General features: G+C 46.7%; 1 protein-coding gene across 4 annotated transcripts in view; it reads right to left on the bottom strand.

Annotated features, from left to right (window-relative positions):
- The window catches only part of LOC102214912 (reticulon-1-A), a 31,610-nt gene extending 17,795 nt beyond the window's left edge, over window positions 1–13,815 (bottom strand). Inside the window, exons 1-3 of one of the 4 annotated variants that reach the window (XM_013913469.1) lie at window positions 13,073–13,815; window positions 5,362–5,418; window positions 1,517–3,376 (exon numbers count right to left, since the gene is read on the bottom strand). In XM_013913469.1, the coding sequence (XP_013768923.1) occupies window positions 1,517–3,376; window positions 5,362–5,418; window positions 13,073–13,532 (2,377 nt within the window). In that variant the 5' untranslated portion in view covers window positions 13,533–13,815. The remainder of the gene's footprint in view (window positions 1–1,516; window positions 3,377–5,361; window positions 5,419–13,072) is intronic. The other 3 variants (XM_005743562.1, XM_005743563.1, XM_005743564.1) reach the window with 3 other exon arrangements.
- Between the last annotated feature and the right edge of the window lie 597 nt (window positions 13,816–14,412).

Raw genomic sequence — 14,412 nt, 5'->3', positions numbered from 1 at the left:
CACACACACACACACACACACACACACACACACACACACACACACACACACACACACCTAAAGCCTCGGCAGCTCATCCTAGAACCACAGTCCGCTTACACAGCCTGTTGTGAGCTGATCGATATCAGTGGCCATTTAAAGGAAGATGAGGCTCTGCCGCGCTCACAGAGACGCCTCCTACAAGCCCCGAAGGACACAACTCTGCGTCTGTCTGATAAACTCTGATCAACCCGCCGCTCAGCTCACAGAAACTTTGTCATGCTGCAGTTTTCCACCACTCATCACCTCAGGGCAAAATGAAAACGAACCAAAAACAGACGAAACAGGAACTGGAACTGTGCAGAAATCCGCTCTGCATTTTACAGGAGGCAGCAGAAGCTGCTTCAAGGCCCCAAAATGCCTCTTTTGGGCAATTGGTAAAGAACATTTCCAACAAAAGTGTAAGACAGAAGCAGGAATAATATGCAACATATTAATAACTGAGGCGGTTTCCTGCGATGCACCAGCCAGGGAGCGTTATCACACTGACCACCGAAGCCACAGAGGCTGAACAAATAATAAAATTAAGTAAATAGACCTGCAGATGAATCACTGAGCTGCAGTCCAAACAAATCTAACCATAACTATCCCAAAGGTGACAGACAGCAGGTGGGGGCCTCCCTCAGTGACATCATACAGATCCAAGGCGATGTTTAGAGCAGCTTTGGGCTCACAGGGATAAGTGAATGTACACTCGGCTCATTAAAAAGCTCTGGTCATGTTAATGTGAACATCCACTCCTGAGCAGTTTATAGGCGGAAAGTACAACGTCCTCCTGACTCATTACAGTTCAGGTTATTCAGCACACAGGTTATCAGTAAATGACACTAAAGCATTCAGCCTCAGAGCATGAAATCTGACACTGTCCTGTGTGACAGTAAAACATGTAGTAAAACTCAGGAACAGGGTGTGGTCGGTTCTCTGTGTGCATGTGAGCGGATGCTGGGGTCTGAGGTGGTGCTGGGTTTCAGTCCAACATCTCAGGTTATGTCCAGAGGGAGGAAGTTAAACCAGGGAGTAAGATGATCGAATTCAAAACAAAAATGCTCAGCAGGCAACCAGAAACGCCTGGTTTGTATATTCTACTCTATAAGCTTTGTTTAAAAAGTTTAGGTTTAAAAAGGACAAATCAAAATTGAACAAAAACTAATCAAAACCAGCTTTACTTACCGTGTTTTTAAACAAAAAAAAAATAAAGTGATCAAATGCACAGAAATGGTGTTACTCGAATGAGACAAATGCACAAAATCCAACAAAAGGTCGAACGATGAGGAACACAACTACAAAATGCAAATGTTAAGATTCAAAGAAATGCAAAAAGACGATGCAACCAAAGGAAACACTGACTGGTTGGTTGGATGGAAGAAAGTAATGGAGGGGAACTAAGAATGGAGATGGAAGTTATGTGGATGAACATGGAAGTGCCAGTAAAAGTGTAGTGGGGGATGGTATCCATGCTGGAACTGGGTTACTTTACCTGCTCTTATGTTCAGGTTTGGCATCTTAAACGGTTTGCCGCCCTCCGCGCTCTTCTTCGCCGCTGGCTCCTCTGGTTTGCAAACAGGGGAATGGGTGGTAGGAGCTTGGGGGGGTGGGGGCTGCTGGATGTCGAGCTTCTCCAGCTCAGCCTTGCTTTTTTGGGGGGAGGCCTGTGTGAGGAGGCGGTAGGAGCTCTGACTTGGAGCTTCTTCTTCAACCTCCGGGGGCGGGGCTACTTTTGCGATTGGATCCTTTTGTCCAAAGCTGAGATCATCATCCATGGGGATCTCCGGGGGCTTGGAGGCTGCAAACTTGGAAGTATCCAGAGCTTCGAGAAACTCGTCAATAACACCCCTAGGTGGTCTTTCGATGAATTCAAATTCCTCAGAGGAGACTTCATGCTCGGAGACCTCCTCGGCCATCTCCGGCTCCTCCAGCTCCATCTTCAGGTCCTTCTTGTCAGTTTCCACCTGGAAGCTGGCAGGGTTCTTTGCCATTGCTTCCAAGACCGGCGAAAGGGAGTCTGCTGTTGGAGACTCTGAATCCGAATCCTCAGCAGGGGTCTTCTTATTCTGGAAGTCGAGTGGCTCAAACTTTCCGGTCATTTTGGGAGAATCGTGGCTTGAAAACCAATCTTTCTGTTGAATCTTGACAGGTTCCTCTTCTTTTGCTTTAGTTGGGGTAGTTTCCTCGGCCTCTTTGACGAGATCAAATGCGCCAAAGGTTTTGTCATCTTCTGCTTTTTCTTTATCTGTAGCTCTCCCCTCCATCTCCTCAGTCATCTCTTTCAGCAGGGAAACTTTAGCCTCAAAAGCAAAGGGGTTATTAGCAGACAGATTGATCGGAGGATTGGGTGACTCCATCATCCTTCGTTCGAGGATGGGGCTCTGCTCCTCCGGACTTCCCTCAGAGGAGCCGGAGTCTAGTTTGTCGGGGTTGAGCGGGGAAGACTTCAGGATGTCTGGAAGCGAAGGCGGCAGAGCAGAATCCTCCTCTTCCTCTTCATCATCATCATCATCATCTCTGAGACCAGATGAGAACTGATTCATCGATTGCATGAGTGAGTCGGCAGTCATCTTGCTGGGCTCAAATGTTTTTCCCTCATCCAAGAAAGATGGTAGATTTTCCTGGGATTCTCCAATCTGCCCATACTGGACCAGATCGGGAGTTGGACTATCGGACATTTTAGATGCTCTGCTGTCTGACTTGGAGTCTCCAAAATGTGAGTAGCCGCTGTCCGCAAGTGGGGAAAAGCCATCAAATGGGTTATTGTTCTTCTTCACCTCGTACATCAAGTCATCTTCTTCGTCAGACTGGTTGCCGTGCAGGTCTGGCTCAAAACTTGGGGGGTTAATGGAGGCCGTGTCCTTGGGGAAGGAATCCATTGAGGGCTTGGTGTTGTCTTGAGAAGCTAGGTATGGTGAATCCCAGTGCTCTGTTGGGTTAGAGGAGGCAACGTGAGACTCAGGGACCATCATCTGGGGATTCACGGGGGAGGGGCCAGTGGAAGACCTGTCTGAGCTAATCAGCTTCTCGTCAGGCGAAAAGGAAATGCCACTGTCTTCGCACGGATTATGAGGCCCTGGGTCTTTCCCTAAACTCAGGTAAGGACCAGCTAATGGATCTAGAGGGTCTTCCTTATTCTTACTACTGCCTGGTCCAGAGTCACCCCCCCAAGGCATGTCCTTGGAAAGAGTAGCAGGGGGTTCAGTGGAGAAGGAGCCCAGGGGTGCAGCAGATCCTGAAGCAGGGGGCTGGTTGGGACTCTCGGTCAAAGAGAGCTCTTCCAGAGAGTCGGGGGAGTGGAGAGGGGAGATGGGAGAGATGGGAGCAGGGGAATCACCCTTCTGCCCAAGTGCTTGAGTAGAGAGGGAGGAGGGAGAATGCAATACAGCACATATCAAAGACATACTCCATTCCTTACAGTGCCCACCACACCTGGGTAGAACAGCTACCAACAACATTCAGAAAAGGTTCAGAGATTTAGACCAGACAACGGCTATGAAAGGTGGCGGTGGCTGGTAGACCAGTTCAGTATAACCCCAAAAACAATCAGCTAAAAGGATAATACTAAATACTAATACGTTGTGTGTGATTTTAAGTCTTTTATATTACAGTATTGGCTTGAAAGAATATATTTTTGGAGTTTATATTTGAAAAGAAATGGGGCTTGTCTAATGTTTGGGGACCAGATCCAGTATAACATGGTCATGTTGAGACATTGTTGGGATTGTATATAAATGTAATGCCTACAACAGATAGATTAGAAAAGACAAACGTTGCTTTGGTGCTGGAACACCTGACTTTGGATCCAACCTAATCATAAACCAACACATTTGTTGTTGTTTTTTAGATTTAATGATTATTTCAAACATTTTAACTTTCATGAGCAGAGATTTTCAGCCCAGCTGTCACTGCATCCCCTCTTGAAATAGTCTCAGGGTTGACTGGCTGATATGTTCTTATGCAAGCAATCAGCAGTGTTCTTTTCACTGGGAGATATTGCCTTTCAGAGGACTGACGGGGAGGAACAGGTGACTAATGAAAAACACCATCACGTTTTCTCAAAGGTGGACTCCAGGCCTAAGGATGAGTGCTGGCTTCGATGATGCTTTCACTTGTTCGACTTCTACTCACCTTCAAACTAACTGACATCACATTAAACAAATATTTGATATGACTGTATGTGATGTGCATAAAGATGATGGGCAAAGTCAAGTGATAAAAATAATTAACAAAATGCTTTGTCCTGAGCCAGTCAGCAGTCACTGTTGGGCTCAGGCAAGTCCACCGGTGTAAAAACATGGGGGGATTTTTCACGGGTAACCTCTTCCTGCTTCTGCTAACAGTACTGGTTCACTCCTAAACACATACCGATTTCTTGTTATGAGAGTTACTGACCAACCATAATGTGATGGGATTTAAGTATACTGACAAAATCATCTCCCTGCACAAAAAGCCGACAATATCATAGATTGTAAGCTTATCTTTGAAGTACGCCTGCTAAAATGGGATTGACTGCATGACTGTTGTCTTATTTCCTAAGTGGCATAAAACACATTCTTTAAGTGCTGGAAATATGAATTAAAATTAGGGCTGCTCGATTATGGCAAAAATGATAATCACGATTATTTTCACTGAAATTGAGATCTCGATTATTTGACGATATTTATTTAACAATAACAATGTGTTGAATAATGACTTTAAAGATTGTCAAAAAAGAATCTAAAATAGTGCAAATACTGATAACAGTGCAAATGTTTGGAATATAAAAAATAAATGAAAAATGTAAACATCTGTGTTTAGTGAGCTTTGCAGTGTTGCTCTGTGTTGCTCTGTTTCTTTGGGAATAAACTGGACTTACACGACTACCATCCACAGTCAGGTTTGCCCACATTTGTCTGGTCTGTAAACCACCTTGGTTTGACGTTTGGTGGTGCAATAAATGTTTCCCCAGGTCTGGCGCCAATAAACCATGCCCAGAGTGTCAAACAAACTGCTAGGTGACCACAGATAATGATTCCTCTCAATTAAGTTTTCAAAATATAATTTAACAAATGCACAAACCTGAGGAGAATCATTATTCGTCTACAAACTACTTGTACAAGTTCAGGTCAGTCTACTCTACAACAGTCACATGTGAATCACAATGCAACACAAACACAGGCAAAGTCAGATTTAACAAACCCACGGCAAGCATCCCGTGTAAATGCTCACATGACGTAAAAAACCTACAGCTTCTTCCATGCGATGAGTTATTTTAAAACAAAGAGTGAAGAATAAAGAACTGAAGAGGAAAAGAAATGACCGAGACGGGGAAAGAGACGAGCAGAGAGGACTTGCCTGTAGGGAAGTGCATCAGAGGATGAGGCTGAGCTTTAGAAGAAGAAGAAGGTACATCTGTGGAAGAAACGAGAGAAAGCAGCAGAAAGTGAGTTTATGCAAGCTCAGAGGGAAAAGACCGAGAACAGAGAGAGATATCATCGCCAATACAAACTGAAGAGGAGATTTCTAAAGCCAAAAGTGGGTCTCTACGCCTCAAGTGACGGGATAAAATCTTAATCACAGCTCCCGAGCGTTAAAGAGAGAAACGTGGACGCCCACAGGGGGCTTCTTCACCTAATGCTTTTATTCAAAAAGGAGCAGCTGTGCATAGAAGTTCACACAGCTTACAGCGTTTAACAGCCTCTGTGCAATCGGACATGCCATCAATACCACGCCTTCACCCCCTCATCAGACCTGCAGGCTGTGGTTCACACTCAGTCCCTGCTGCAGGAGGCCAGGAGCCGTTTTAGCTTACTGGGCACCACGTTAGCAGTTTACACCCTCTCCAGGTACAAGAAGCCTTCATCACAGCTTCACCATCAATGTTTCTGCTGCTCCCAAAAACCAAACAAACAGTTAAAATGATTCAAATTCTTTTAGCGCCAATAAAACGATCAGCTGTTCAGCTCTCAGGTGTTGATGATGTTAATTCAGAGCATTTATGAGGTGAAGGAGCGTTGATGGCTTCAGAATTAGACTTTGTTCTACAATAATTCGATCGTCTCACTTTCTATAAATTGCAATCTTTGCTCGTGCTGTAATGATTTCACCAAACAGCAACGTGACAGAAGTTTTATGAATATAAAAGAGCATAAAATTCACCGCACTGACAACATGAATCAAACATGTTTGTTACTGTTTGTGTGGTTAAAGAGAAACCTGGACGTGAGCACCGTGTGCTACCTGAACAAGCTCTCCGAGTTACGTAAACACGCGTTAAAGGCCGGACGTGTCTTTAACTGATAGCAGATGACAAAGAAAAGGTCAGAGAAATGGTGACAGGCAGTAAAGCATCGGACGATTTGCCATGAAGAGACGTGAGGAGGTTTTCCCAGCTTTCACAGGAGACGCAACACGAGGGCGACCCAGAGGTTTCAGCAACACGCCGACTAACCATCCAAAAATACTCTAAAAATGTCAAATATGACAGATGTTTTCCAAACTCGTCTGGTTACACAACATCAGCACACAGACAGGAAACTTGACTGTTGTGCAAGTCAGAAAGCTCGAGCCAACAGCAATCGGCCGATTAAACCAAATGAAGCCGAATGACATTAAGGACGTGCTGAAAACGTCTGCTTCTTCCTGCTAATGAGCTTAATGCTGTTTCCCCCAAACAGATGACTGCCTACATGTGATGGGACAAAAACAGGGAAAGTGCTCCAACAAAATCCTCCACAGCAGCACGAACACACAGACTGCTCCTGCTGTCGTGCAGCGGTTAATGCACCATATTTTATCCAAGTCCAGTTCTCACTGAGATTAAGAACAGCCGGCTGAAGAGAAGCAGACGTCGACGTTAATGCAACTGTTGCACACGATCAAGTAAATATACAGACATACAGCTCGAGCTCCTGCGCTGAGCCGACTGGTCTTTAAAACTTTAAAGGACAAACTGAGAAAGATGTTTTGGCTGATTTTGGCTTTTCTACATCTGTGTATAGAAATTAGAGGCGACGTGAGAAGCAGACTAATCTTTGACTGACAGTTACACCGCTGCACTCAGAAAAACGAGCAACACAAGTGAAAGAAAACGAGAGAAATGCCTGGAATAAGTGAAGAAATCAGAGATTTTGAGCTAAAAAGGGCCAAAAACCATTAAAAGGCAAACTCTCAGAACGCAAGCACATAAAACTGAGTCGTCTACATAGAAGTGGACATAAGAAAAACAGGACTGTTAACACCCAAAATACAAACACAGACAACACCCCTGTGTCCAGATTGGGACGTATGTGCTAATATATTTACAGACTGGTTGGTGTCGCCCGATGAGCAGAGGGCAGCTCAAACACAGGCAGCAGGAGCTGCTAAATAATTAACGTCCAAACCTACATGGATCTCTTACCTACCCTACAGAGACTGTTTACAAAGGACGGACGTCTGCAGGTGAGCCAATGATTAAGCATCTTTGAGCTGCATTCCTCTGAGCAGCACGCAGCTCCGACTCACTGAAGGTGGAACTTGTGCTCAGCTGATCTCGGAGCTCAGCAAACACTTTGTGGTCGCGTTGAATCAAACATGAAGTTCATTTTATAAATGATGGTCCCACCAGAGTGACCGTGGCTGTGTCCACCACGAGTTTGTGTTTTTAGGATGGAGCGAGAACGACTGACTGAACACGAGACAAGCTGAGAGCGTTCAGAGGAAACACTCATCATCATCTTCCTCTCGTAACTGTAGGAAGCCACGATCATAATGAAATTAAAATCGGATTGATTAGCCGGCTCCACACAGGCCTCCATCTTTAACTCAACGTCTTCATTAGCCAACAAAGAAATGATTCATAAAGAGATTAAAAAGAAAGTTTTCATTCAGACTTTTATAAAATTAGATTATTAAAAGACAGAAGTCTGAACTGTGTACAGGCTGGAATGACGTTGCTCTTCATCAGTGAAGTTTCATGAAGGTCCAGAAACCATCTTTATCTCTAACGTCCTCTGAGCTCAAGGCCAAAATCAAAAACACCGACAGGAAACTTTCGTCATTTTGTGATTATTACAGATGAAAATCAAGAATCAGGACTCTGTGAATAATCTGATTAAATCATAAGCTGATTATCAGATTTATTAATGAATTGATTTTGATTACAAAGTGAAGCTGAGCTGATTACAAAGCTCCGTTTTATCTGTTACCTCTGCTGTCGAGGTTTGCCTTCCAGCGATGGAGAAGACCTGCGATGGAACCGAACAGGACATTTAACATGAAGTCACAGTCGACTAAATCTGAACTCTAACCTGTGGATTTTAATATGAAGGTAACAAAGCACAACATGGAGTCACGTTAGGTTTCGATGGCTCTCAGCAGACTCCCAGACTCAGCTGACGCTCCTCTGCTCACATTAGAGATATATGTCTACTTATCTCTGCATTTACACATTTTACATCCACCTAACAGCCCCGAAGCCCTAAAGTGTAACAGCGACATTAATAATACGCAGGTGTGAGCATTACCAATCATAACCAGCAGCAGCGACGCCTCGGCCTGCTGCAGGAATCGAACCTTTAACCCCGACACACTGAGGAATGTGCTCCAAGCGTCTCTCCTCGCCGCTCGAGCTAAACACAAAACTCCGCCTCCTTAAACGTGCGCTCGTCCAACCGCAGCAGCGCGTTTAAAGAGGAGGAAACCCCGAGACACCACTGCAGTCCGTCCACACACTGAACCCACGCAACCTCTGTGACACAAACCAGGACCTGTGTGGACTCATGTGACACTGCTATGTTTAATCTGACCCAGTCCCCAGAGACGGGGCTCAGGCTGAGAGGGAAACTGGCCTCCAGCTAAACCAGATCAAACCCGCCCGTAACGTCCGCTGACCTTCCTCTGAGCCCCGGCGTCTGCCTGGCTGGGACGTCTAAGGCCAAATAAACCCAAATTTAAACAGGACGGATGGAAGCGTGCAGATTTTCATGGATCTGTTCTTCCACTTCCTCGATTCACTCGCCGTCATCCATCTGACATCAGAGTTAGAAACCAGTCCAGAGTAAGTCTCGTCTGATGGCCCAGGTTAGATATTCTCCATTCTACCACTCATCTCGTTCTTCAGCAGTTTTGTCTCTGAAACGTGGGCTTCTTATTTCAGATTTATTTTCCACCCGTCTTGCAACTTCCTGTCACAAAGAGAGAGGTGCTGCTGGCTGGTGCCAGGTTGGCCAAGAATTCTAACTAGCACTTCTGGTACCTGCTGGGAAAGGAAAAAGGTCAGATTTATTCTTTTCCCAGAATCCCCTGAAAGATGATCCCCTTCCAAACAGTTGGAGGTCTTTTCTACAAAGTCTGTTCTGCCTTTTCAAGGAAGTCCACACGTTTCCCAACCTGCTGCTACCACTGCTGAAGTCAGCCACTGTCAGAAGACTGCATTATTCTGACATGTGCTCTGTTAGACGTCTGCCTATGACAGAGCTCCACCTCTGATGTGAGAGGTCTGCAGTCCAGCCAACTTTAAAACACTTTTGCGTCTGCAGCAGCCGAACACGTGAAAGCTGAAGTCCGGATCAGAGCTTCTTTAGCCTGAAAACAAACAGATGACACAGTTTTCTGCCTCGTCTGATGAATCCGTTCATCGCGGGCAGGTATCACCTTTCACCGCACAGCTCTACAAGCTCTGAGCTTATCGCAGCGATAAGAGGCGGGATTAAATCAGATTAACACGAGCTCGTCGCCACGAGAACTCAGAGCTGCTGCTGACCGAGTAAAATACAAACAGAGCGGGCGTGGCCGCTGTGCCGGGTGGAGTCGCACTTAACCACACGCATGCGTCACCATCACTCTGACCACACCAGCAGCTCCTCACAAACAGACACTGACGGATGTAGGTGACCCCAAAACAATGAGATGTAGGCCGACGGCGAGCCCCAAACGATTACACGGCCTGTCCGTCACCGCGCCGCAGAAGGACGAAAACTCGCCGCAAACACCTTTTTCAAGGTGACGACCTGAATCTGTGCGAGGAGGAGGAGGAGGGAGGCAGCAGCGCCTTCATCTCTTCCAACAAACAACATGACAAACATCGAGCTCCAACATTTCTGCTCCCGTTTTTATCTCAAAGCAAAAACAAACATTTTTAAAAAGGTAACTCGTCATGACGCATGCTCCCGTGGTCAGCTCCCGTGGTCAGCTCGCGCTGCACGTACACCTCTACGTGTGATCAGAAATGTGCTGTTTTAAAAGCTCTAGCAGCAGAACGTTGGTATTGTAGAAAATAAAGGATCGTTTGTTGGCTCTGAGGTACAAAAACACTAAAAATGAGCCGACTCGCCTCATCGACGCAGACGGGCAGCAAACATCAGAAGGAAGCAGCTGAACTTCCCAAAGAGACGGCGTGTTTTCTTCACTACATGAAAACACACCCTGCTTCTGTCCTCAGACATTTAAACTATGACCTGACTGCTGCACGGCCTTTAGTCCCTCCTTTCTTAGTTTGGGCGTTTCTTTTCTTTTTTTTTAAAGTTTGTTATTTACCGAATATTCTCAGATAAGTTGGAAGAGCAGAGTTTAGGAGAGGCGACCGGCTCGGGCAGGAAGAGCGACGCTGTTGTATTTGACCACTTAGATTTGGACCCCTGGGTCTTTGTCCAGAGCACTGATTGGATCGGGCCCAGCTCTAAAGAGGTGACGACCACCCGAGGGATACAAGGGAGGCGGGACGGGACTGTTCCACTCCTGCACACTGTCCTGTGTGGCAGATCTGTTAGAAACCCTCGAGTTCCTTAAAATCTGCTTTGAAGAAGCACTTCAGCTGATACTGATTTCACTGGATCTAAAGAGGGATTTTATCCAGCTGCCTTTTGTGTGTGTGTTCAGTAATAAACATACAGAAACCTCCAACAAAGGTGGATTATTCCAGCACGCGCTGAAGTCATAATACATCTGCCAGAATAAAGTGGAGGCAGCTTCCTGTGATCAGACACAGTTGTTTTTACTGAAGCGTTTCAAATATTAAAACAGTCGTGGCTGCTGGAGGCAGAGAAATCTGGAGGCCTTCATGGGCACATTAATAACACCTCATCATGTAATGCCTGCTCTGAGCGCAGTAATTAAAAGAGGCGAGGCTGTTCATTACTTTATAATCGTGCAATAAACACAGGAGCATCAAACAAGAGGGCACTGTGGACCAGAAACAAAGAGAAAGGCAAGAACGGGCTAAAATGCAACAAAGGACGCATTTAAAAGCTTAATTTAATCTCAAATTGCCCAAAATTAAAGAAGAATTCACATCTCCTCTCCCTCCTACTCTCAGGTCACCTCCTGAGCGTGGCCTGGTTTCTGTGTGCCGAGGAAATCGTGTTTAACGGTGACATATTTTCGCCTCAGGTCTCTCAGGAGGTTAATGTGTGTGTGATGGAGCTGGCAGTGATGGAATCGATTCAGACATGGATGAATTTCTTTCTCGCTCCGTCTCTTTTGTTCTGGCTGCTGGCTGCTTGCTGTAACAGGCGGTTTTTCCACCTCCGTCTGTGGCCTCGCCAAGCAGCCCCACCCTGCCTGCTGCTGCTCCAGCTCAGGCCTGTTTACCTGCCGAAAGCCACATTTACTCCACCAGATAAACAAAAACAACAGCGGCAGCAGCTGAAATGGAGCACTTCCTGAAAGTCTATGCAGTCCAGACATGACACAGAACGCCACGGGAGCAGGACCGAGCCCCAGCAGCCAGCGGCAGAGCCGATCTGGAGGCCTCTGGAGCTGATTCTTTTTGTCTGGGATCTGGGGTGTTGGTTTTTGGGTGGAGATTGTGGGGGTGGGTGAGGGTGTGGGTAGCCGGGGTAGGAAAATAAATCACGAAAGGCTGATTGGGGTTATTCTGGTAGCGGTGTGGAAGCCGACAGGGAGTGGACGCACAGCGGATTCCTTTGTTGTGACTAATCTCCCTGCTAACCGCGCATGCTTCCATTATCGGACGCGACCATGTCTATCCTGCCGCCGCTTTAATCAGAGCAAACAGATCCAAAGAACCAATCTCATACGGGTTTGTGTTAGCTGTGATTCTGACTCCGATATTACAGGTTTATAAAATAAAGCATTACAAGGGGAGAGCGCTGGAGTCCACCTCACGCAACACAATAGAGAAAACACACAATTTAATTTGTCTGCCTCATTTTCTTAACTCATGTCTGAAGGAAAATTCATGTCAAACATATCTGACAGCATTTCTTTGACGCTTCAGCTTTAATTTGTTGGGGGGGGAGAAGGAATAAAGGGTGTGTCCGATAATGGAACCAGGATGCAACTACCGTTAGCATGTGCGGACACGCAGCGAGCGGAGAACAGATGCCCGGTTTAATAACAATAACGGCTCCGATAACGGTGGAACAAACCGCGTTTATTCCAGGAAATGTTTCCAAAAACACCCCAGTGCCGTTAGTTACAGGAAGCAGGCTGCCTCTGGTGGATAACTGGAGGATAAATGGTGCAATCCTGCCACCTCATCGGCTCACAGCCTGCTTCCTGCCGCCTGTTTGTCCGAACAGGTGGGCCGCATCACCACAACACAGCAAAAAAACCGGGCTAGCCTGCTAGCATTAAAAAAACGCAAGCGTGCGCAAAAAAACACCGCAACTGTCTCGTTTTTAAAAGAAAACACGCTCCGTGACTCCAGGAGTCTACCTCCCATCCATTTAGCGCAAACAGCACCAGGCTCAGTGATGAAGCACCTTTCGCTCCCCTCTGGGGTAGCATCGCTAGGCGGCTAAGAGGCTAAGCACTTAGCGAACAACACCCTGGAGAAATCCACACAAATTTAGCACAATCTAACACAACATAACTGAGACCAGGCGTTAAACGTGTCCAAGGGAGAAAAGGCAGCACTCTACCCCGCCTATTTTTATCTGCAGGTCGTTTTCGGGATGCGATGCTAACCCCATTCAGGTGCACAGAAAACCGGTAAAAATGAAAAAAATATCCAGGTGCATTTCACCGAGTTTTAGGTAAAAGGCTTTAAACATAGACCTTAAAGGTGTCCCTCCACTCTCGAATAACCCTGTCCTGCCGTTTATCCATCAGTGATACTCACACGACGCGGGAGCCGCTGGTTGCGCTGTCACCGCAGATCGCTCTGCTGCCTCTGCGGGGGATGGCGCTGCTTCTCGGGGTTCGGCCACTGGGAGGGCGTCGCTCTCGGGGGCAGGTTCTGGCTCCGGTGCGATCTTTGTACTCGCCGGCTCGGCTTTGGGAGCGGCCACTTCAGGCTCCTCGTGGGCAGAAGCTGGGCTGGTGGAGTCTGGGACTGCCGGTTTGAGGGCTGGCTCCGGTAACGTTACCGTCTCCTTTAGATCAGGGAGGGAAGTTTGCGTGAAGTCGTCAGGAACACTATCTTCAGCTCGGTGCCGCTCCAAAGCGTCTTTAGCCCCGCCAACGAGGTCCACAATGTCGTCATCCAGGAGGTAGTGGTCCGGTTCGGCCTGGTAATGGTGCACCTCGTCGTTGAACATAGGAGTGGTGGAAGAAACTTGATGCTCCTCGCTGTCTGCCATTTTTCTTGATTTTTCCCTCCTCCAAACGGTCTCCTGAGGTTGGAAAAAAGTTTCAGCTCCGGTAAATGTCCGCTCAGTCAGTCACCTCCTGTTGCACACGTCCACCAGGAAGAGCCGTGAAACCGCACCGTGAAGTCCCCGCCTGTATTCTGCCTCTGACCCCGGACAAAGTTGGAGCAGCTCACCGCAGGACAGTCACCACAGAGTCGGACCCGAGTCCCCAGATGGCCGCTGAGAGGGGGAGAAGGGGAAACACCAACGACCAATTACCTACGGCTTAACCCCAGAGTGACACAAGCTGTGACCAATCAGAGAGCACCGAAGGTGGGCGGGGCGTGATGGGACGCCGCCACAAAAGTGCTAAAAAGCAGAAAGTTGATTGCTCCTGTCCTGACATGACTTTCACATGTTTATAACTATGATGGTGTGAACTCTGAGGGCGAGGAGCTCAAACTAGTCGCCTTACTGAACTATTCAAGTCACGTGATCCTGTTTGAAATCACTGATCCTGCATAGGTGTCAAACTCTGGCCCGTGGGCCACATTTGGCCCGCAGTGTAATTACATTTGGCCCGCGAAGCCATACCAAATTACTACTAGAGCTGGCCTACTGGTATTATACAGCTAATATCTATATATATATCGTTTAGTATTAAGCTTTGCTTGTTCCATATTCAGTTTTTCAGCAAAACGTGTTTGAGTCAATAAGAAAAGATTGATTCTTATATCTGGAGAAAGATTTTTTTTCAATAAATATTAATGTTAGCCCGCAACATTGTTCCAGTTTTGAATTTTGGCCCACTGTGTATTTGAGTTTGACACCCCTGCTGTAGAGGCTGACCACTGGATAAACACTGGTCTCCTAAATGAAGGTTAGGTTA

This window comes from Pundamilia nyererei, unplaced genomic scaffold, assembly GCF_000239375.1.
Source record: "Pundamilia nyererei isolate P.nyererei 1_Seehausen unplaced genomic scaffold, PunNye1.0 scaffold00133, whole genome shotgun sequence".
In the NCBI taxonomy this organism is placed as follows: Eukaryota; Metazoa; Chordata; class Actinopteri; order Cichliformes; family Cichlidae; genus Pundamilia; species Pundamilia nyererei.
The sequence above is the reverse complement of the archived record's forward strand: the minus strand, read 5'-3'. Positions and strand labels throughout refer to the sequence as shown.